The sequence below is a fragment of the Salvia miltiorrhiza genome, chromosome 4, assembly GCF_028751815.1.
Source record: "Salvia miltiorrhiza cultivar Shanhuang (shh) chromosome 4, IMPLAD_Smil_shh, whole genome shotgun sequence".
Classification (NCBI taxonomy): domain Eukaryota; kingdom Viridiplantae; phylum Streptophyta; class Magnoliopsida; order Lamiales; family Lamiaceae; genus Salvia; species Salvia miltiorrhiza.
Genome location: NC_080390.1, coordinates 43509066 through 43533424, shown reverse-complemented (window position 1 = coordinate 43533424; position 24359 = coordinate 43509066). Strand labels below are relative to the sequence as shown.

The window sequence follows — 24359 nt, the reverse complement described above, 5'->3', positions numbered from 1 at the left end:
AAATTTGGAGGTAACGCGAGTCTATAGGCAACAGGGCCTACTTTTTCCAATATGTCGTATGGGCCTATAAATCTAGGCTTGAGCTTTCCTTTTATACCAAATCGGTGAATCCCTCGAGAAGGGGAAACTTTCAAAAAGACTTTACTTCCCACTTCAAACTGAATCTCTGTGCGTCTAGTGTCGGCATAAGATTTTTGGCGATCTTGAGCTTCTTTAATTCGTTGCCGAATTTGTCTCACAGTTGTGATCATTTCTTCCACTGCGTCAGGACCTAACACTTTTCTTTCTCCTACTTCATCCCAATAAAGCGGAGATCTACATTTTCTTCCATAGAGGGCTTCATATGGTGCCATGTTAATAGTCGTTTGGAAACTATTATTGTAGGCAAATTCAATCAGGGGTAACACTTGTTCCCATTGAGCTCCTCTATCTAACACTACAGTCCGAATCATATCTTCCAAAACTTGTATAGTTCTTTCAGACTGTCCATCCGTCTGTGGATGAAAAGCTGTGCTAAAATTCAACTTAGTACCCAATTCCCTGTGTAAGCTCATCCAAAAACGTGAGGTGAATTTTGTATCTCTATCGGAGGTAATCGTCATTGGAACTCCGTGTAAACGTACTATCTCACGAATGTATATTTGAGCTAACTTTTAAGAACCACTTGTGACAGGAATCGGTATGAAGTGAGCACTTTTCGTCAATCTATCTATGATCACCCAAACGGCGGTATTCCCTCTATTCGACTTTGGCAAGGCAGTGACAAAGTCCATGGCAATGTGGTCCCATTTCCACTCTGGGATTTCTAACGGTTGTAATTTGCCATAAGGTCGTTGGTGTAATGCCTTCACTTGCTGACAAGCTAAACATCGTTCTACAAACGAAGCTATGTCTCGCTTCATGCCTTCCCACCAAAATCTTGCTTTTAAATCTTGGTACATCTTTGTACCTCCCGGATGTGCTGCGTAAGGCGTGTCATGAGCTTCGCTCATGATTTCATTTCTTAATTTCTCATCATTGGGTACACAGATTCTTCCCTCAAACATCAATGCATTATCTGCTGCTTCTTGGTATGACTCAAGCTTCTCGGTACGGATTTTCACTCGCAATCTTTCCAATTTCTCATCCTCTCTTTGCATACTAACAATCCTTGATCTTAGATCGGGGGTAACACTGAGTGTCGCCATGATCAAATCTGTGGTTTGCGGTGGAAATACCACTTCCAACCTTAACCTTTCGAATTCCCTAACCAAATCATTCTCCTTGGTTAGGATACATCCTAACTTGGCTCGTTCCATTCTGCTCAAGGCATCTGCCACGACGTTGGCTTTGCCTGGATGATAATTGATTCCACAATCGTAGTCCTTGACCAATTCTAGCCATCTTCTTTGTCTCATATTCAGATCCTTCTGTTCAAAGAAATATTTGAGACTCTTATGGTCGGTGTAAATTTCACATCTTACTCCATAAAGGTGGTGTCTCCAAATTTTCAATGCGTGCACTACTGCTGCTAGCTCTAGGTCATGTGTCGGGTAATTTGCTTCATGTGGCCTAAGCTGTCGCGAGGCATAAGCTATTACCTTTCCCTCTTGCATCAGTACACAACCTAGTCCTTTCTTTGATGCGTCTGTATATATGGTATATTCCTTGTTTGCTTCTGGAACGGCTAGTACTGGGGCGGTGGTCAACCTCTTCTTCAATTCTTGAAAGCTTTGTTCGCATTCGTCTGTCCACAAGAATTTGACTTCTTTCTTGAGCAGATGAGTTATAGGCTTGGCTATTTTGGAGAAATCTTGTATAAAATGACGGTAGTAGCCTGCTAATCCTAGGAAGCTACGAATCTCGTGAGGTGTCGTTGGTGATCTCCATTCTTGCACTGCTTGAACTTTGGCAGGATCCACTTTGATTCCTGCAGCTGAAATGATGTGGCCTAAGAAATTGACTTCTCGTAGCCAAAACTCACATTTGCTATACTTAGCATAAAGTTTTTCAGCTCTTAGCTTCTCTAGCACAGTTCTAAGGTGCTCTTCATGATCCTTCTCATTCTTCGAGTAAATCAAGATGTCGTCTATGAATACCAACACGAATTGATCCAAATATTCGTGAAACACTCGATTCATGAGATCCATGAATACGGCGGGGGCATTTGTTAATCCAAAAGGCATCACTATGAACTCATAGTGTCCGTATCTCGTGCGGAATGCTGTCTTTGGAATATCCTCAGGTCGTATCCTCAATTGGTGATACCCTGTCCTTAAATCTATCTTTGAGAAAGCGCGTGCTCCTCGAAGTTGATCAAACAAATCGTCTATACGTGGCAAAGGATACTTATTCTTTAGGGTCACCTTGTTTAATTCCCGGTAATCGATACACAATCTTAAACTTCCGTCTTTCTTTTTGACAAACAGGACCGGTGCTCCCCAAGGCGAAACACTGGGTCGAATGAATCCCATGTCCAACAATTCTTGTAGTTGCAACTTCAGTTCTTGCAATTCTGCTGGTGCCATCCTATATGGTGCTTTGGATATTGGTGCTGCTCCAGGTTCCAAGTCGATTGTGAATTCCAATTGTCGGTTCGGGGGTAGACTTGGTAGAATATCAGGGAAAACGTCTTGATACTCCCGCACTATAGGTACATCTTCAATCTTTATTTGTGCTTCCTCTTCTTGGCTCAAGTATACTAAATATGCTGTCGCGCCCTTTTCTTTTAGTATCTGGTTCGCTTGCACTGCAGAGATGATAGGTGTCTTCTTCCATTTCCTATTGATGGCATAAAAACATGTAGGTTCCAGGCCAGGTGGCTGGAATGATATCCGTCTCTGCTCGCATTGTATCACCGCATGGTGTTCTGCTAACCAGTCCATTCCCAAAATGATGTCTGTGGTCCACATGCGCAGAAGTCTCAACGTCTTAGCCTTAAGCTTAAGAGGTCCTAATTCGAATTCTAAGTTAGGACACACATGTGTCACGGTGGTGATCTTCCCTAAGGGAGTGGCTACCCTTAAGTGTAGCTGGGCTGGTTCTACATTCAGCTCTAACGTATCCACACAAGTATATGAGATGAAAGAATGTGATGCTCCAGTATCAAAGAGAATAACAATGGGTACACCTTTCAGTTCCCCAATACCTGTTAAGTTTCCTTGGTTCTTATCCTGATTCTTCTTATTGATAGCATACATCCTTTGATATTGCGGTGGTATTCCTGCTTGCGGTGCAGGTAGCTGCTTATGAGGCTGGTTTGGACGGCGAAAAGGTTGTTGCTGTAATGGTTGAGGTAGAGGAAGAATTCCTTCCATTGCTCTGAGTTGTGGGGTTGGAAACTGATTGGGTCTTCCTCCACTCATCCCTTGCTGTCGGTTGGGGCACTGGCTCGAGTAATGCCCTGGTTTCCCACAAGTGAAACAATTTGGGTTTCCAGCTCTGCACACTCCTGTGTGTAACTTGTTGCACTTAGGACAAGGGGGTATCCCTTGGTGTCCGGGGTGTGAGGTCGCTGGTCCACCATAAAATAATTTATCGCCTTTCACGAATGGAGCCTGGACATTCTGACCTTGCCATGGCTTTTTACCCTCATTTCCACGATTTTCCCATTTGCGTTTTCCTTTCTGTCCTTGGTTAGAGTAGGGAGTGTTTGATACTTGCGTATATTGAGCTGATGGAGGCGTTGGTGTGTGTGTTATTTTCTCTGGTTGCATTGCTAGCTCCATATCTAGAGCTCTGTTCAAGGCCTCGGCGTAGGAAAGTGCCGTTTGACTTGCCAATACAACTCTTATCTCTTGTCGCAGTCCGGCGCAAAATAACTCGGACATCTTCTCATCCGTATCCACTCTATACGGTGCATATCGGGCCAGATCGCAGAATAGTCGATCGTACTCCACTACAGTTTTATTCCCTTGCTTTAAGGTGGTAAACTCCATCTCCTTCTTTTTCCTATAGCTTCTGGGTATGAACTTCTCACATAGAGCAGTCTTAAAAAGCTCCCAAGTGAGTTCATCTAACTGCTCCGGGGTCATAGTTTTCTGCTTTGCTTCCCACCAATAGTCGGCGGTTCCTTTCAGCTGGTAAGACACGCACATAAGACGTTGTGCGTCGTTGCATCTCAAAAATCGAAAGATTCGTTCCATAGCACGAATCCATTCTTCCGTTTCAGCAGGGTCTCCCGTGCCTGCGAAAGTCGGTGGGTTCTGTCTTAAGAAAAGTTCTTCCACTCTCCTATCTTGAGGTGGAGGCGGCGGCGTAGGTTCTCTGGGTTCTTCCTCATTCTCGGGTGTATCTCTGTTCACTCTTCGTGGAGGCATTATGACAATCTACAAGTTTGGGTCAAAAGATAAGTTCCTCTATGTGACAAGGATCATCTTACTCTAGTCTTATGGCTGAGTAATTCACAACATACCATGCGTCTTATATATATATATATGTATATACATACATTATCACATAGAGTATACTCAATGCATCAAGTACTCGGTTCTCAATCAATGTATACAAATTGACAACTACATCATAACAATGCATCAAAACAAGTAATCACATTTCTCATTTAGTCAAAAATGGCCACTTTGGCCCATCATGTATATACCGTGAAAATTGCCTCAGCGAGGACTTCTTTTGTACAAAATGTATACTATGATCTATAAACTGCTATAGGTCAGTACAAAGTACTACTCTGCTAAAGACCTAGCTACTGCATCAATATTGCCTCTATGTACAAGCAGCCCTACAACTGGGTACAGATACTATCCGTTACCCGTGTACTATGGGGGCCTAACAAAATAAGTACAAACCCTGGTCTGGGATGGAACTATCCATTGTTAGCCAAATCTAGGGGCTATCTAAACAAAGCTACCATATATATACATCTCTATTCAAATACCATCATATCAAAACCATATCCACCCATGACCTCTACCATCACCCCGGCTACTATCGTCACTCCCATCCTCCGTAGCATCATCACCGACATCTGCTCGAGCGTCACCCAATCGGGGCACATACGGCACACCATCCTCACTGTCAGAGTCGGCACGGTGAAAAGGGTCGAAGGCGGCTCTCTCTCGAATCGGATCTCCTCGAGGGATGTCCGTCTCGAAGGCCTGGCCCATGTTAGGAAGATCCAAGGGCTGTGAGATGAGAGTCCCAACAACCGGGACTGATCCTGTGTCGTCCTCCATGTCTCTAGCTGTCCCCTGGGGTCGTGAAGGTCCTGGTGCGAATGGATCAACATCAGCCATAGCAATCTCGCCCTCTCCAACCGTAGGGAGGGGAGGAACAGGGAGGGTCTCACGGATGGGGCTCATCAGCTGCTCGATGGTATCGATGGCCTCAGTGGTGTCTATGGTCATAGGGGTAACCAAGATATCAATAGGAGAAATCTCCTCCTCGGGCAGAGTGCCCTGAGGAAGTGAAGGAATAGGGTCATCAATCGGCTGGAAGATAAGGAGGTCTAGTCCCAATGCCATAAAAGGATCCTCAGTCTCAAGAAGACCCTGAGGCTGACTCTCTGCCTCACCCTCTCGGGTGTCACTCTCCGTCAGGTAAAAGTAGGGTGGGTTCGCATACATCACGAACCGGCTCAACAGAATGGTTAGGTACTCCGGGAATCGCACCTCAAATCCTCCCGGTGCCAACGGGCTATAGAAGTCTGGGGCGATAAAATGACACCAAGCCTGCCAGTGGGGTGGCATCCTATGTGGTAGTATCTGCATGGCCTGCTGGGCCGTGACTCCATGCTCTACGGCGTCAATCCACCTGTGGTGGAAGCGTGCTAAGAACTCTCCAATAGTCTCGTGGTGCTCCAAAGTACAGTCATAGAAAGCCTGTACTATGTCGAATCCGTCTGCCATGCTAGAATAACAACTCGTGTTACTAAGTCAAGAATGACTTACTCGTTTATTACTCAATAACATACTCGTTTGTCGGTGTTCCTCTAGGATTCTCGTAGTGTATCGGTATCAATATTGATTCCAATAAAAATTTTCCACCATCTTACTTATCCAGTCAATCAAAACCAGATATCAATAATATTGCATCATGTACTAATCATGCTTCTTTCTCAACTTATAAATATCATCAACTTATCAATTGCATATCTCATGCTCATAAGTAACTTTAAACTTTAACTTGCATACCTCGTCAAGCTGGCGGAGATGGGGTGTTGGCTCTTGTCAGTGACATAGCTCTTTTAGTCTAAGACTCTAGCTTAGACTCAAAAAAAAAAAAAAAAAAAAAAAAAACTCTATAAGAGATTATACTCAGAGCAGACGAGCTGCTCTGATACCACTCTGTCGCAGCCCGATATAGCCAGTGATAGCGTATACCAAGTATCGTACGACTAATAAAAGAAATAGTGAAAGAAATAGGAATACATTTTGTTTTAGCGGAAGCAATTGCAAACTTTACTCATTTTAAAGAAGGATTTCAAGACCAAAATAATTACTAGCTTGGGTAAACATGATTAAGCCATTGAAACTTAGCAAGGGTCTGAGAAGTATTTCCCTTAAGGGATATTACAGACATAAGCAAATTAAATAAAGAGTTTCATCAGAGTTATGCAGCGAGATGCGTTACTATATGTGTGAAGACATATAGCAGGGAGTTCAAATTCTTATAGAGTCAAAGCTTATAAAGATAAATATGAGACATAGGAAAGACACAGCCAACTGACAATTCCAACAGCTTTCACCCATCCTCGCGCCAAGCCAGACCTGCACATTTAGAAATACATGCAGGGCTGAGTACCAAAAAGCACTCAGTGGACTCATGCCGGAAATAATTGAAATGTTGCTCTTAGAGCTATATGTCAATCTTGCCCTTTTCAATGCATCAACAGGATTTAACTGAGATTAAAAATACCTGTTCATGTTTTTCTGTCATAAACTCATTTGCATCATCATAATAATATCATTAGTCTGCAGACATTATATATTCACGGTATGTGCCAACTATGAGAACTCATATAATATATATATAAGGTGAAGAGAAGGAGGCCTCCTTCAAATCACCGTGACCGGCCGACTAGAGACGGCTCACGGTCACCTCTGCGCACAAAACCTTTACTGTCATATAAATCAGTCAAAGGCCGATATCTTGCATCATGATCATAATCATGTCTTTCATAGAGGCAACATACCATATCTCATTCTCATCAATAATAAATATGGCAAGTTGACAATTTTCATAATACTCATCAAAAATGCTTCAACATGCTTCATTTTCATAAGATTCATCAATAATGCTTCAACATGCTTCATTTTCATAAGAATTTGCATTTGAACTCATTATCATGGTAGCTAGCCATAATAGAGTTAGAATAAAGCCCACCTGTCTCAGGGGTCGATGACGTAACGCTCAGAGTCGTACTAACGCCGGCCGTCACTCGAACCTTTGGTGGCGCACGTGGTTTAGATTGTCATGTGACAAAATAAACTCTAGTTAGAATTTCATCTAACTAATATCTCAATACTTATGCTTTCATCATATGCTTAATCTCATCTTATAACCTATCTACTATTTACCCAATTGGACCTCTCAATTTAATTAGATATCTTATCCAATTAAAAGACTCTCAATCCTAGGTAAATAGCATTCATAAACATCAAATAGTCATTCTGATGGAAATCCACCAATTACTAAGGTGTATGTTAGGAGGAATAAGAATACAGCAACTGTTGCTGCGCAGGAGGAAGGTTGAAGAGTAGGATTTTATTAGTATTTATTATTTACTCTTAAGTAGATTCCTTATGTTATTAGGACTTTTGTTATTTCGCAGGACTCTTATTAGAAGTTTCCTTTTGCTAGTAGGACTCTGTTATTTGTTTTATTTAAACCCCTTGGATCAGTTCGCAGGGGGACTTTTGGGGACTCTTATTTTATGAAACAGCGTTAAATCGCTTACTAGGTTAATTCAAGACTTTCTTCTTGAGTTGCTAGGGTTTTATCTCGCAGGAGATTTCATCAATTGGCACCAGAGCCAGATTGTGATCACGTTACTGCGCTTCCGACGATGGTTTCAAATCGGCAAAGGTTTGAAAACATTGAATCTTCAATTGAGAAACTGAATGCCACACTACAGAATATTTCACTTCAACTTGACAATCAAGTAGGTGATCGACGACAGCGTGAGCAAAGGGCTCGATCGAGCCGGCGACGCGATGAAGGTAACGGGCGATTTAGAGCAGGCCAGCGGGGACATCGCGGTAACGGAGGCCGTTCCGGTCGCGACAACTCAGGGGGTCAAGAACGGGGAAGTCACCGTTGGAACGACAACGATGAAACTAGGAGACGTCGACACCACGAACATCTACGAGAGAATTCATGGGAGAGGGACAATCCGTTTGCAACGTACCCAAATCCGTTTCATAGGGATGGTTCTGAATCGGAGCATGAGGAAGAGGAAGATGAAAATTCACACAATGATTCAGAAACTGAATCCGATGAATCAGTTTATAGTAGACGAAGAGAACGTCCGAATGACCATCGGCCGAAGGGGATTCGCCTAGAATTCCCTAAATTCACAGGTGCTGACCCACTTAATTGGCTTGACAAGGCGGAGCAATATTTTGAATTAAATGATATACGAGTGAAGCATTGTGTTCAAATTGCCTCGTATTACTTGGAGGGTGAGGCTCGACAATGGTGGCGTTGGTTTGAACAGGTTCATGGCAACTCCCAAGTGAATTGGCTTCAATTCAAGAAAGGTGTGCAACTTAGGTTTGGAACTGCTCAAGGCGAAGATGCAAACGAGTCCATGAATAAATTGCGCCAAACGGGGAGTTTTCGCGATTATTTGCGAGAATTTGAGATATTAATGAATAGAGTTCCCCATTGGCCACCGAGTGCGTTACTTGGAGCATTTATGGCTGGATTGAAACCGGAAATAGCCATGGAGTTAAAGATGTGGAGGCCTCATGATCTTCAAGAAGCCATTGAATTAGCAACAAGAAAAGATGAACAGTTACAGATGTCGAAGGCGTTGCCCGCGTCGTCGAGGAGTAGTCCAGCCACCATAAGTCGAAATTTTAACCCCAAGCCTTTCATCCCTACTACCTCAAGGCCTCCATCCAACACACCAACAATTGGTAAAGGGCGAATTCAGCTTCCAAATGATGAAATCATAAAAAGAAGGCGAGCTGGGCAGTGTTTCACATGCGATGAGAAGTATACCTGGAACCATGTGTGTCCTAACGCGAAGGCAATGAGTTTGATAGTGGAAGAAACCGCACCAGAAACAGAGGGAGAAATTACCACTCCAAAATATGACGAAGCTCCTGAAGACGGGATAGCGGAAGGCGGTGGAAATGTGACGACGGAGTTTAATCTATTGGGAATGGAAGAAGCAAAGAAGAATGCAGTAATTTCTTTCAATCACCTAAACGAAAATGGAGGAGCACGAGCGCTAAAATTTGAAGGACATGTTGGGAGATGCCCTGTCCTAATACTAGTGGATAGCGGTGCGACTCTTAATTTCATATCCACACCGCTAGCTGAATATTTGCAACTTCCGGCAACACGTGGAGGGTCCCCATTTTCCGTCACTACTGGAAGTGGCCACTCTCTGACCTGCCATATGAGATACGATCAGGTACCAATCATCATTCAAGGGATTTGTTTCCACGTGACATTATTTGCATTGCCTTTGCCTAAGATGGATATTGTATTTGGGATGCCTTGGATGGAAATGGTGAGTCCTTTCCTGGTTGATTGCAAGGAGTTATCATTGAACTTTTGGTGTGGTGACGAAATGGTTTTGTTGAAGGGTATTGGGTACACACCCCCTGGACCTTTTGACTTAGACATGTTGCAGCGAGAGTTGGCTTCCGGAGGAGAGATCTATTTATTAATATCTCCAGAACTTAATTGCGAAGATCGGATAGAAAAGGAGCAGAACGACGAAATTGCTAAACTTTTAAGCGAATTCGAAGGTGTGTCGACTGCTTCCGTTTCATTGCCCCCTAAAAGAGAATTCGATCACCGCATCAGACTAGCTGACGAATCAAAACCTGTAAATGTAGCACCATATCGCTACGCTCACTTTCAGAAGAACGAGATTGAAAAGCAGGTCGAAGAAATGATGGCAGCGGGCTTAATCAGATACAGCACAAGTCCGTTCTCCTCTCCAGTTTTATTGGTAAAGAAAAAGGACGAAACTTGGAGGTTCTGCACCGACTATCGAGCCCTAAACGAGGCCACCATCAAGGATAGATTTCCAATTCCAACTGTAGAGGATATGCTGGATGAATTGCACGGAGCCACCTTTTTCTCTAAACTTGACCTGCGGGCTGGATATCACCAGATTCGAGTCCACCCAGATGACGTGCACAAAACAGCATTCCGAACTCACAACGGGCATTATGAGTATTTGGTAATGGCTTTTGGATTATGTAATGCACCCTCTACTTTTCAGTCGATTATGAATCATATTTTCCGGCCTTATCTACGTAAATTTGTCCTCGTGTTTTTCGATGATATATTGGTTTACAGTAAAAGTTGGGACGAGCATTTGCGTCACTTGCGCAAAGTTCTGGAAATTTTGAGGGAACATCAGTTTGTTATAAAGCCTTCTAAATGTTTCTTTGGTGTACGCGAAGTAGAGTACTTGGGTCATTTTATTTCAAAAGAAGGAGTAAGAGTTGATCCACGCAAAATTGAAGCTGTGAGAAATTGGCCTATCCCAACAAATGTGACGGAGTTGAGAGGATTCCTTGGGCTGGCAGGCTATTATCGAAAATTTTGCCCAAGATTCGGAGAAATAGCTAGACCATTACATCAGTTGACTAAGAAAAACAAGTTTAAATGGTCAGACACAGCTGAACAAGCATTTGCAGAGCTAAAAGAGGCGATGAGTTCAACCATAATCTTAGCCCTGCCTAATTTCGAGGAGGAATTCGTAATTGAGACCGATGCGTCAGGGGGTGGAATTGGAGCAGTTCTTTCCCAGAATGGGCGACCAATCGCATATCTGAGTAAGGGGATCGCGGAATCTAAAAAGTCATGGTCCATTTACGAGAAAGAGATGTTGGCTATACTGGAGGCTATCAGATGTTGGCGACCTTATCTAGTGGGAAGAAGATTTAAGATAATTACAGATCAGCGTAGTTTACGCTATTTGCTGGAGCAACGAATTACTACACCGGAGCAACAAAAGTGGATTGCCAAGTTGGTTGGGTTTGATTATGAAATTATCTATCGGCCTGGAAAAGAGAATAACGCCGCTGATGCGCTATCTAGACGAAATACAGGCAGCGATTCATCGTTAATGGCCTTGTCTACACCGATCGTTGGTATTTGGGAGGAGATTGCTATCGCAACCAAGAAAGATGATGAACTTGGCTCCTTATTGCAGCAAGTAAAGGATGGGCATCAAGGTCAAGAAGGTTACGCAATTCGTCATGGCTGCTTGGCAAGAAATGGGTGTGTATGGGTTCCAAGAGGAGAGTTAAGAGAACGTTTAATCCAAGAATTTCACACTTCCGTGTTTGGCGGACATTCTGGGATTTTGCGTTCTTTCAAGAGAATGTCACAATTATTCTTTTGGCCTGGATTAAAGAAAGACATTGTGAAATTCATACAAGCGTGCGATGTGTGCCAACGGAACAAAGCAGACAGCCGAAGTCCCGCAGGGTTGATGGCACCACTACCAATCCCTGAGCAAGTATGGGTGGATATATCGATGGACTTCATTACAGGATTACCCCGTTCAAAGGGAAAAGATACCATTCTGGTGGTGGTCGATAGATTGTCCAAATATGCGCATTTCATTGCTCTAAGTCATCCTTACTCTGCCAAAGATGTTGCTGAAATATTTGTTCGAAATGTGGTGAAACTACATGGAATCCCAAAATCAATCGTGTCCGACAGGGATCGTGTTTTTATAAGCTCTTTTTGGCGTGAGATATTTAAGTTGCAAGGGACGCAGCTGAAGATGAGTTCATCTTATCATCCTCAAACCGATGGACAAACAGAGGTGGTGAATCGATGCTTGGAGCAATATCTTCGTTGTTTTTCCTCTAATCAGCCAAAGGCATGGGAAAAATATTTGGCATGGGCAGAGTACTGGTATAACACCACTTATCAACGGTCAATTAACATGACGCCATTTGAAGTCGTGTATGGAAGGGCTGCCGTTCCAATTCCTGCACATGAGCCTGGATCTACAGCTGTACATGAGGTTGATGTGCAGCTACGTGAGCGAGATGCTTTGTTGAAAGAATTGCGATTTAATCTCGAAATCGCCCAAAATCGTATGAAGCAGTACGCAGACACTAAGCGTCGGCCTGAGGAATTTGAAGTTGGAGATTGGGTTTATTTGAAACTGCAGCCTTATCGGCAGAGTTCAGTTTTTAAAAGGGTAAATACTAAATTGGCTAGCAAGTTCTACGGGCCTTTTCAGGTTAGTGAGCGAATTGGGACGGTCGCTTATCGTTTGGAGTTACCAAAGGAATCCAAAATTCACCCAATTTTTCACGTTTCATTACTGCGGAGAAAGGTGGGGCCAGTTGAAGCTATTCGTTCAACTTTGCCGCCGTATTCAGCTGAGGGACTGCCAGCACTTGAGCCGGACCGCGTGATTGAGTACAGGTGGAACATACAACGTGGAGGACCAGTGCGTGAAGTTTTGATTCAGTGGAAGGCACTTGGGTTGGAGGATGCAACGTGGGAATCGGTTGCAGAAGTTCGAGCTCAGTTTCCAAGCTTTAACCTTGAGGACAAGGTTCATTTTGATGGAGGGGGAGTTGATGGAAATCCACCAATTACTAAGGTGTATGTTAGGAGGAATAAGAATACAGCAACTGTTGCTGCGCAGGAGGAAGGTTGAAGAGTAGGATTTTATTAGTATTTATTATTTACTCTTAAGTAGATTCCTTATGTTATTAGGACTTTTATTATTTCGCAGGACTCTTATTAGAAGTTTCCTTTTGCTAGTAGGACTCTGTTATTTGTTTTATTTAAACCCCTTGGATCAGTTCGCAGGGGGACTTTTGGGGACTCTTATTTTATGAAACAGCGTTAAATCGCTTACTAGGTTAATTCAAGACTTTCTTCTTGAGTTGCTAGGGTTTTATCTCGCAGGAGATTTCATCACATTCATACTTTGCAATAATCAATTTCCACATAATACATTTTCACGATTTATCACAATAGTCAAATGACTTAAAAAAAATAATCCTATGAACTCGAAATCTTTTTCCTTGTAAGTAAATTCCCAAATATTCACGTAAGCTTGGAAATAAATATAAAATTTTCTAGTAGTATTTTCATGACATAACATGGTGTATTAATCCACCAAAACTTTAAAATCCTCAAAACAATTACAAAGTAGAAATTTTCAGACTCCTACAGTTTATCATTCTGCTCTGCCTCAACTTTAACGAATAAACTGTTTTGACTCAGAAATCTCCTAGATTCGAGACTTACACTGTTGAAAACCTTTCTGCGTCTAGTTTTATTTAAAAAAAAGTAGAGTGAAAAACTCCAAGTGGTTTATGAGATATGGGTGTTTTCCCACAGTCTACCAGATTCGGCAGTTTTGCACGACTGGAAGCTATGATTTTTGAAAAATAGTAAACGTTGGCCAAATGGTTTGAAATTTGGTGTAAATCAGTATAATACATGTATCTTTCTACCATAAAAATTTGGGAGGCTGAATGTTTTTGAAAGTTACTGAAACGTGTGACTCTAGGGACTGCCTTTCTAAATTTCCGGTGGACATGCGCAGTAAAAGTTTTGCATTTTAAAAAGGTAGTAAAAGAAGTCCAAATGACTTGAAATTTTACCAGCGTCCTCAAGACACATATATCGACACACTGTAAAAGTTTGAAGAGTTTTAGACGAGGGAAACCTCGTCGACTGATCAGTCCAGAACGTAAGAAAACTTCTCAAAATGGTTGAAACAACAACATATACACATATCATCATAGATCTATACTTTCATCACCATTCTCATGCATTTTCACACTAATAACTCATCATGCTTCAATTATGCATCAATATACATGCTTATACCACAAGAAAATATATATATAACATAAGAGGAGGATTGAGGTTGCTACCAACAAGATCAATGGAGGTGGAGTAGAAGATGATGCGTAGTATGCTTGGAGCTTGAGCTTGAAGATGAACACTTTAAGAAACCTTAGTTCTTACTATATTTGGTGGAACAAGAAAAAGAAGTGTGGTGGAGTGAGAGTGAGGAGGAGGAGGGCTGCTGAAAATAAAGAAGAATAAGAGAGGGAGGGAGATGAGAGAGAGGTGTGCATGTGCTTGTGAGCTTAAAGTGTGGAGGAATGAGTTGGCTAGTTAGATTAGCTTTTTAGGGGCTCTTTAATGGTGCATGTGATTTCCATTGATGGGAAAGAGAAGAATAATGTGGGAGAGTGGGGAGGGAGCTAGTGCTGCGTAAGGGTGAGAGAGTGAGAGAGAAAGAGTGAGAGAGATTGAGAGAGATAGAGAGAGTGAGAGAGAAAGAGAGATAGGTGTGTATATATATATATATATATATATCTATATATATATATATACTTGAATAATTATAACTCTTATTTAGTATGTGGGAAAAATATATCTCATTAAAATATATTTATTCATGTGAGGAAAAATTATCTCTATTATGATATATCTAATATCATAATAACAATGCATCAATAAATCATATGTGAATATTCTACCAAGTAAAATATTTATATCACATAGACATTTTAATAAAAATATAGGGCGAAGATAGGTTTCTCAATAAGAGAATTTATAAGACTCGAGAAAATAATATCGCCTCCTATTAAACTCTAAAAATTTCTTATCTCATTTATTCGCCCACGTGCATAATTCCTCTAGCTACTATTTAAAACTCAATTTAAATTCGAGCTAGGGCACAAATAGCTTCTCAAAACACGGGGTGTTACAAAGAACCCGACACACGACAAAGGGCTTCTAAGGCAAAATACACGCAGAGATAAAATGAAAATAAAAATTTCTGATATAAAAAAAATTACTTATTTTCTATTTATTTTTCTATGTTTTATTACTCGATGGCCGTCTTAATTATGCATGTAATTGAACACAAACATGTATATAGTTAAATACAAATATGCATACACTACAAGAAAATAGTATTTTTTTTAATATTCATAATTTTTATTCCTATTTTATCCCTGCATGTATTTTGTCTTGGAATGCCACTGCCACGTGTTGCGTTCTTAGTGCGCCACATGAACAAAATGTGTGGTCCAAAATTGATACTACGTACATACTATCTAAGGTTTAGCTACTAGCCTACTACACGATCTCTTTATATATATATATATATATATATATATATATATATATAGGGGATGATTTCAGTGAGAGCTTTCATACATGGTGAGATTTTAGATTGATTTGTAGGTGTTGATTTAATGTATTGTTATTCAACATTATATATTGTCTTATTCAATACTCCCTCCGTCCCATTTAACATATGGCCCCTTCAGTGAGAGTAAAGTGGTCATGTTAAATGGGACGGAGGGAGTATTATATTTAGACTTATTGAGAGAGAGAGAGAGAGAGAGAGAGAGAGAGAGAGAGAGAGAGAGAGAGAAATTTTGTCCTAAAAAATTAATAGGATAATATAGGTATATCAAAATTTACAAGAAAAAAATATTAGTACGTTTTTATTATAGGAAATTAGGAATATATTAGCAGAGACTGCGTTGTGATGATCATGTGATTATAAGTGTGTTCAAATTTTAGAATAATTGTTTGTTTTGTTTGGCGTTTTGTCTCATGAACTTCAGTAGTTTCATGCAAAATTTAATTAGCCTTGAAATCATGAGAATGCACTTGGAAAATACATGAACCACAAACCTTTGGTGAGAGTCCAGCGAGAAATCCGCCGATAAAGACATCTATAAAGTGATAATGTTATATTATACGGTTTTTGGCGTGTATTAATAAAATTCAAAAACAAAGAAGCAAAAATAATAGGGGTGTCAAACGGGATGGGTAAGGGTACCTTGATTAACCGCAATTTGCATGTACGAAAATCAGGACATTTAAGTATTCCAACCTTATTTAAGTATTCGAACTCAACTCGCATTTTGCTATTGGGTACCCGAATATCCGATACGATTATTTAGATATCCAAAATCTTGACTAACCGCAATTTGCATGCGAAAATCATGACATGTAAGTATTCGAACCCGACTCGCATTTTGCTATTGGGTACCCCGAATATCCGATGCGATTATTTAGATATTCAGAATATCTGCTATTGAAAAAATGCAATGAATTTCACTATTCACAAAATTACATTCCTTCCGTCCCACAAATCTTGAGTCAATTACCTTTTTTGGCTGTTCCACGAATCTTGAATCATTTCTATATATAGTAAAAACTAGGGGAAAATAAAGGGTTCTAATTAAACTTATTTTAATTAATTGTGTACTTTTCGACTTTATCACTTTCTACTTTATTACTTACACACTTACCTAATCGCCTTTATATTTTATTACCTACACACTTAAAACACTAATATTCAACTCCTAATTCTCGTACCGAAAAAAATGATTCAAAATTGATTGGACGGAGGGAGTATATAAACAAAATTGTATAGAGACATTGAACAGTGCTTACCCAACATAATTTCATTCCCTTCCACTGTATTCGGCAGACCTGTTATGGCCCAGGAGCGAACGAGGCAGGCAGACAGCGGCTGGAATAGGGGACATAACAGGAGGATGTTCAAATTTGAACGTTTATTTACAATGAATACAGAATTAATTTTAATCTTTTAATCTTGAAAATTTATTATAAATGCATCATTTTAATAGATCAATGCACCATTTGAGTTTTATTTGTTATAAGTGATTTTGTACAATGCAATGCTATGCGCCGTCGGATTTTGAAAAATTAAGGGGAAAAAAAATATTCAATTTGTTAATAAAAAAACTCAACTAGGAGAACTTATTAAATTTGTTATAAATCGTGAAAAGATGTTTTAACAAGTTCCTTGGAAGAACAAAATATATAAATTTTACTCCCTCCATTCCACTTAAGTTGATCAATTTCTTTTCGTCACGAAATTTAAGAAATTAGTGTTTAATGTTTGAAGTATGTTTGGTAATAAAGTGGAGTGAATAAAGTGAAAAGTCTCAAAGATGTTTCCTAAGTTATTATTCCATATAAAAATTGATCAGCTTAATTGAGACGACTGATCAAAAAAAATATTGATCAAGTTAGTTGAGACGGAGAAAATAAAATATTGATATTTAAATTAAAGAAGAAACATTTGTTTCATACTCTACTACTAACGAACAAAATGTAACTACTTTTATTGAGAATGAATTTAAAAATTTAACTATAAAAATTTAAGTAAATAATTTTACTACCGATAAAAGCATGAAAGATAAAATAATTAAGTAGAACTAAAAGCTATCCGGTCTATAAGATACAATGATCAACTCTTAAAAATATATAGTTCGATGATTCTATCATTTTTATTCAATTTAAATCTTCTTCTTAATCTTCATACCGAGAAATAAGTCAAAAATGGGTAAGTTAATTTTTCTAAATATTCGAAATATATATTTGTTGTTAAGATGATCAGTATCAAATTGGGCCCCTATCAAAAGGGTAGTATAATTGGGCGTAAGATCCTTCCAATAAAAGACTTAATTAAAGAAGCGGCCCAAGCCCAATAACCCCCCAGAGCCTAAACCTTGGCAATCTCCATTAACATCCGATGCCTCATTGCATTGTTGTTATTCTTATAAGCCATAATTATTCATTATGGGAGTTGGAACATTGCATTGCATTCTACTGTGTGGTGACTATCTTTTTCCATCATCACATACATTAATATATCTGTTTGTTACTCCAATGGAATAGATCTATTCCACCTTATGGGTGTTTTTAAAAAAAATGATTACTCCAAAGCAAGCTATTATTACTAGCATGCCTGCCTTTGGTTTTCATGCATGCATCAGTGTCTCTTGTTTTCCAAATAAGGTTCTTGATTGATAGTAAAGAGAAATGAAATCCATTTTGCAAATTCATTTCCCCACAAAATCAACAATAACAAATTAGAAGAAATTGTTGCGAAAGGTTTGAATCTCTTAAAAAAAAGGAAGGTATATTGTCTAGTTATCCAGTTGCAGCCACGAGAGAGAGAAGGTGGGTCTTTCAGCCGAGTAAGAAGATTATGATGTGTTCTCTCATTTTCTCTTAAAATTTATTTTTGGGTTAAAATGTACATCGTTTTGATCCATTTGTGATTAATTATTTTGACGTCATTTATTTAATTTGTGCTGGTTTACACAAGCATCAGACAAGCTGCCTCATTTTTCCTGTTAATCTTTTATGCACTTCCAAAACAATGAAGCAATTGTTGGTTGGTTTTGAGGGCCGGGGAGGATATGAAATGGGTGTTCATTAATTTTGATACAACAACTTTACCTATAAATTAACAAGTGCTCCATTCTTGATCTGCACTATTGTATTTTTAATTTATTGCCTTGCATCCTTTTTCATGTATGGTTAGTTAGGCAAGGATTGTTTAGCTTTGACATCTGTATTAACTAACCATTTTTTTAAAATAACGGATTAATTAGATCCAAAGATGGTATAGATAACTAACTACACACAAAGTCTTGGATCCTTAATTTTCCCGCGATACGAATTATGTTTGATATTGATCAGCTAAGAATTATGTGGTCAACTAAAATGCTACTTTGAGTGCATATTGTATTATTGTTTGCTAAAATGCGAAGATTAATCTACACTAAAATTGATGAGCGAGATGACTAATTAAGAAGGGAATTAAATCGCTCAAACATTTAACAGTTGATGGGCACGTGCTTTGGAGCAAGAAACATTGTTTGAAATGAATTTGTGGTGTGGATTTGCCAAATTTAAGAGCATAATACAAACACACCACCTAGTCCTCTCATCACTCTCAAATCCTATAGTTTGAAAATAATTTGTGGTGTGGGTTTGCCAAATTTAAGCGGAATACGAATACAGCACCTCACTATTTACTAGTCCTCTCATCAAGTAGTCTTCACTGATTTCAGCTTTGCCAAGGCTTCTGTCCACAAGTTTATAGTGTGTCCCATTTAATTATTGTATCACCAAAAAGTTTATGTTGGGGTCAGTTAGTTAGTTAATGTAGATGTTGGGAGGGCCATCTTGTCTTGTGCATCTCGTTCCTCATCACACCTTTTGGAACTTTATGTACATTTTACCATACCTCACAATTAACTTATTTTGTCTTCCAATTAACAAAATGGGATTCTCAAGTATTAACCCCTCTCACCTATTAGTAATGTCTTAATTACTATATTAGAATATTTTACTAGTACTATCTTATATCCTTTTTAATAAAAAAAATAATCATTTAAAATTTTATTAAATGATGGACCCAACTCACTTTATATACAGCTCATTTAAAATAATTTTTAAATACCTTCCACTACACTTTTCTTAATCTTCGTGTTAAAAAGTAATGAGACATTACTAATGGAATGAAAGAGAGTATAATGTATTGTTGTAAAAATAAAAAACATTGCTTCCTATGTCCACATAAGTGTGGTCTTTTTCTTATTTTGGTATGTCCATAATAAGTATGGTATTTCCATTTTAGAACATATACCTTTATACTTAATTTACCTCATTCACACAATATTTACTGTTATTTTATAAGAGATGAAAGAGGAGAGATAAAAATATTTTTAAAACTTTAAATACACATGTATTATTCATTTCAAATTTATTTTTAATTATTTTTATATTAAATTAATTTTTTTGTCGTGGTCTTTAATTTAAGAAAGGGAAAATTGCATGTAAATATACAAACTTTGCTCAAAATTCATATTTGACGCGAAGTTAGGATTTTACAATTAAATATATCAACTTTGTGAGTTGTTCAATTTTGACGCCAATTTCATTTTCGATGATCGGAAAAAATGACGTGAAGTTAGGATTTCATTTCATTTGATTATTTGTCCGACGAACTAAAAGGCGTGTGTCGGCGAACCACATAGGAGCTACGTTATTTTAAAATTTGGGAAAAATGAAATCGACGTCAAAATTGAACAATTTACGAAGTTGATGTATTTAATTGTAAAATCCTAACTTCACGTCAAATATGGATTTTGAGCAAAGTTCGTGTATTTATATGCAATTTTCCCTTTAAGAAATATATTGAAAAAATTGCCAATAAATATCTTACGTATGAAGAAATCATCTCCCAAAATAATTTTTTTTTATCATTTACTTCTTATAAATCTTGAAATTTGGTTTATGAAAAAAAAAGTCAATATACATTTTAACTTGAAGATGACAAAATCTTTAATTTGATGAATAAATAGTCAAAACTAAATTTAGAACGAATAAATTATGATTATTTAAAATTTTAAAATAAACTTTTTCCTCTATCCTATTTTCATCTCTTCTTAATGTTGAACATAATAGTATAATTTTTTTTCTTTAAGTTTTTTATATTAACTTTATGTGTAAATAGTGCGAAATATCCACTAAGAATAGTGGAAGTCAATAGTTGTCTGCCCAACATTATTTCAATAAATTATAGTCAATTTTAACTATTACGGATTGAGTTATCCTTGCCTTTTCTATGTTTTACCTACAAAAGAAAACACGGGCTATGTTATATTTATTCTCGCTCTCTTAAACCCTAGTTTTGTCCGCACGCCTTTCTCTCTTTCGCCGATGAGTTGCTCTCTCATTTTATCTCCAACATACTCTTCTCTGATTTTCTTTGTCGCATTCGTCAACAATTATCATTTTATGCTTAATCCGGTTAAAATATGATTTCAATGAGTTCCATATCTACGATAGTTATGAGATGCGTAAATCCATATCTAAGAAAATGTGGAACGAAATCGTACAAATTCGTTCCATCCGTACCAATATCTGTCGTGTCAGTCGAAGGAATGGATGCTAGTAGACAACGATAATAGACAACGGTCAGAAACTGTTGTCTATTACAAAATCAACTGTTGTAAATGAGAGCATTGTCTATTGAGGGGCGGTCATAGACAACGGTTTCTAAACCGTTGTCTATTATCTGATAGACAACGGTTTCTAGACCGTTGTCTATTCTCTCATAGACAACATGCGAAAACCCGTTGTCTATACTCTGATAGACAACGGATGATAACGCCTGATCATCCGTTGTCTATTCTCTTATATACAACAAGTTCTTGGCTGTTGTCTATTTGAAAATACAACGGTGTAGAAAACCGTTGTCTATTCTATATTACAGTTTTTATTTTGTATTTATATTTAAAATTTCCTGCTTTTTCAATTTATATTTCAATAAATCTAAAAACATAATATGAAAAGCTAAAAATACATAAATTAATAATAAAATTCATACATTATAATCCATCATCATCATTCTACATTACAATACAATCCAACATCATCATCCCTACATTACATTAGAATCCAATCATCATCCTACATTACATTAGAATCCAAACATCATCATTCCTACTAATTGAAACATAACTGCAACACCGAAAACAAGCAAGTTACACCATCTGCAATATTAAAATATTTCAAGTATCAATTTATAAAATTTATTAACCTTATATCTCAAAAATATTAAAAAATTAACTTTATATAAAACTTACCCATCATCACTCATCTGTGATTTTACATACGAATTCTGCCCACTCTATCCTTACTTCATCAATTTCCTTTTTGGAGTAGCATCCTCCTGCAAACTATAAGAAAGTCAAACTTGCGATCAAATATGAAATTATAGAAATTGTCTTGAAGTAAAATTTAATAAAAATTATAAATTACAATTACCAGTGTAGTTATTGGGAGAGAGTGATCAGATACAATATTATCAATAACATCTCTCATGTGTCGCATAACATAGAATCCACACATATGATGAATGTCATCAAATCCAATGAAAACGTCTAGATCATGACCGAAGACAAGCGGATCCACGCTTCCTTTAATTGTGAATCCATCAATGAGTGCAACAATTGCGTATTTGTGCAACATCTTTAATGACATTGGTATATCCGTAAACATAATATGCTTTTAATGACATTGGTATATCCGTAAACATAAGAAAGGATGCAACATAATATGGATTTTTGTACTAAATTATAGAGGAAACATTCACTGGGGAGTAAGGCAGTAAGCAACTTTTGAGAACTGAAAGTGTGGTTCCCATGGAAAAAGTCTTCCATTTGAATTACCAACGTCTTGCTAGAAGCTCAAATTAGGATGTAATGGATAAAGTAATGAATCGATCCCCTCAGCTACTTATATTTAGAATCTAAAAGAAGATCCTAAGACAATGTCCAACTTTTAGCATTATATAGGAATCAATAAAGACACTTTCCTAGGATTTATCTTTATACCTGCAAACATTTCTTGCAATCTCGAACCAAAAATCACAACATTTTCCCCAAAAGCAAATGCAAACACAATAAAAAATAAATCAATTCAACCACAATATCGAACACGCAAAAACAATGAGACTTAAAACAATTATAAATCACATCAACCAAAAATAATATCAGCAATTGATCAAAAAGAGCAAGATTACTCAAACGTCAACAAAATACCTCCTCCATCTCGCGAAGAATTACATCCCTCTCCCTGGTAATTCTGGTCTCCTCAAACTTCGAATTCTGAAGAATATCGGACAAAATATCTAGAGCACGGGGCACATCCTTATCGAACACCTTCGCATAGTACGTTGTCTGCTCCCTTGAAGTGTAAGCATTCAAATGCCCGCCCATATTCTCAATCTCCTCCTCCAGTTGTCTCGCGGTCCTCTTTTCCGTCCCCTTAAATATCATATGCTCCAGAAAATGCGCTGTTCCGTTGGTCTCGTCGCTCTCGAACCTCGATCCAGCGTCAATGAAAACACCAACGGTAGCCGTCGTCGTGGCGAGATTCGACTCCGTCGCGATGCGCAGGCCATTAGGAAGGGTCGTGACTTGCGTGAGCGGGGCGGATAAGATTTTGGTGTGAGAATCTACTGTTGGATGTGGCGAGTTGTAGCGGAGGAAGCGAGGATCGGGGTCCTCCAGCCTTTTCGTCTTCTCCTTCACACTTTCCGCCAATCGATCGTAGATCATGGCATATTTGTGCAACATCTTTAATGACATTGGTATATCCGTAAACATCAAAAGTTCACCCCATCTGACATTGGTAAAGCATATTACGACCTCAGAGCTTATCATTAAAGAAAATCATTAATCTCTCTTCATTCTCATGTTTGCCTCTTTTCAACTAAAAACGGAAGCTAGTTCCCTTAATCAAATAGTGTCTTAGAGCTCTAAGAAAACGTAAACAAATCATCAGCAGAACTTTGTAGTTACTCCAGCAAAGTCCATCCTACAGCAGAATGCTCCAACCAGGTGCATTTGTCCACTCTCCAAAAACACTACAGTCACTAGATGCATAGATGGGAGAATTTCCAATCAATTATAAATGCCAAAGTTCATCAAAGTTCAAAACTGTAAATTGCAATTCCAGAGATGAAAGATCAAAGAAGATGAAATGTGAAGCATGAAAATTGGGAGGGGTAAAGCCATCAAAGTTCATCAATCTCAGCCATCAGAATAACTCATTCCTTGAGAAAATGTCACAACCATCAGCTGCAGATGGAGCAACGAAATTCCAATACAGCAATGCAGCAACAGCAAAATATAGCAACAGCAATGCAGCAACAACAACATTTGCTAACTAATTGAGCAAAATATAGCAAATCTAAAGCTGAAAAAAAAATTGCTAACTAATTTGAAACTCGATATTGATTCAGATAAACAACCAAATCAAACTCGAAACAAACACGACAGTCCACAAAAGCATCAGAGCGGGTAGAGTTAAGTTTGATTTGCTCACCGAGCTGCTTTTCCACAAGGTCTCGGCGGCGGAGCTCGCAGAGGCGCGCGGCCCAATCAGCTAGGTCGGATTCGGCATGGGCGTTGAGGGGATCTCCGATGATCTCGATCTGTAGCAGGCGGTCGAAAAAATTGTTGTCGTTGAAGGCGAAGGCGAAGTCAGATTGACGGGCGGCGGTGGAGTCGGAGTCGAGGGCGAAGTCGAATGATTCAACAGTGACGAGGAGCAGGCGGTGAGGCAAGGGAATAAGGCGGGAATCGATGGCGAGGGGATGAAATCGGTGCCCGGAATAGATTCCAGTAGGTGGCGAGAGATTTTGCCACTCACTGGATGCCGATCTCTTCCACTGGGTGGAGTGGGCGATGGTGGATGGGGCTGGTCGGCGGTGGGTGGCGTGGGGCGACGGTGGCTGGGGTGGCCGCCGGTGGGTGGCTTGGGGTGGATGGCGGCTGGGGCGAAAATTTTGAAAGTGAATGAGCGAAAAAAGAGAA

The 24359-nt window shown here is 38.9% G+C and overlaps 1 protein-coding gene and 2 long non-coding RNA genes across 3 annotated transcripts; all 3 read right to left on the bottom strand.

Annotated features, from left to right (window-relative positions):
* Nucleotides 1–2640: 2640 nt before the first annotated feature.
* LOC131023479 (uncharacterized) lies at nt 2641–4124 on the bottom strand. Its single transcript, XM_057953022.1, has 2 exons — nt 2961–4124; nt 2641–2760 (listed from the first exon to the last, which is right to left on the bottom strand). Exons 1-2 carry the CDS (start codon nt 4122–4124, stop codon nt 2641–2643), a joined length of 1284 nt encoding a protein of 427 aa, XP_057809005.1.
* A 2316-nt stretch (nt 4125–6440) lies between these two features.
* On the bottom strand, nt 6441–14387 carry LOC131021868 (uncharacterized). The gene is made up of 3 exons (XR_009101084.1): nt 14049–14387; nt 7321–7381; nt 6441–6704 (listed from the first exon to the last, which is right to left on the bottom strand). It is a non-coding gene; the product is annotated as an uncharacterized LOC131021868 (long non-coding RNA).
* Nucleotides 14388–21323: 6936 nt separating this feature from the next.
* On the bottom strand, nt 21324–24359 carry LOC131021867 (uncharacterized). The gene is made up of 4 exons (XR_009101083.1): nt 23869–24359; nt 21805–23416; nt 21624–21716; nt 21324–21530 (listed from the first exon to the last, which is right to left on the bottom strand). It is a non-coding gene; the product is annotated as an uncharacterized LOC131021867 (long non-coding RNA).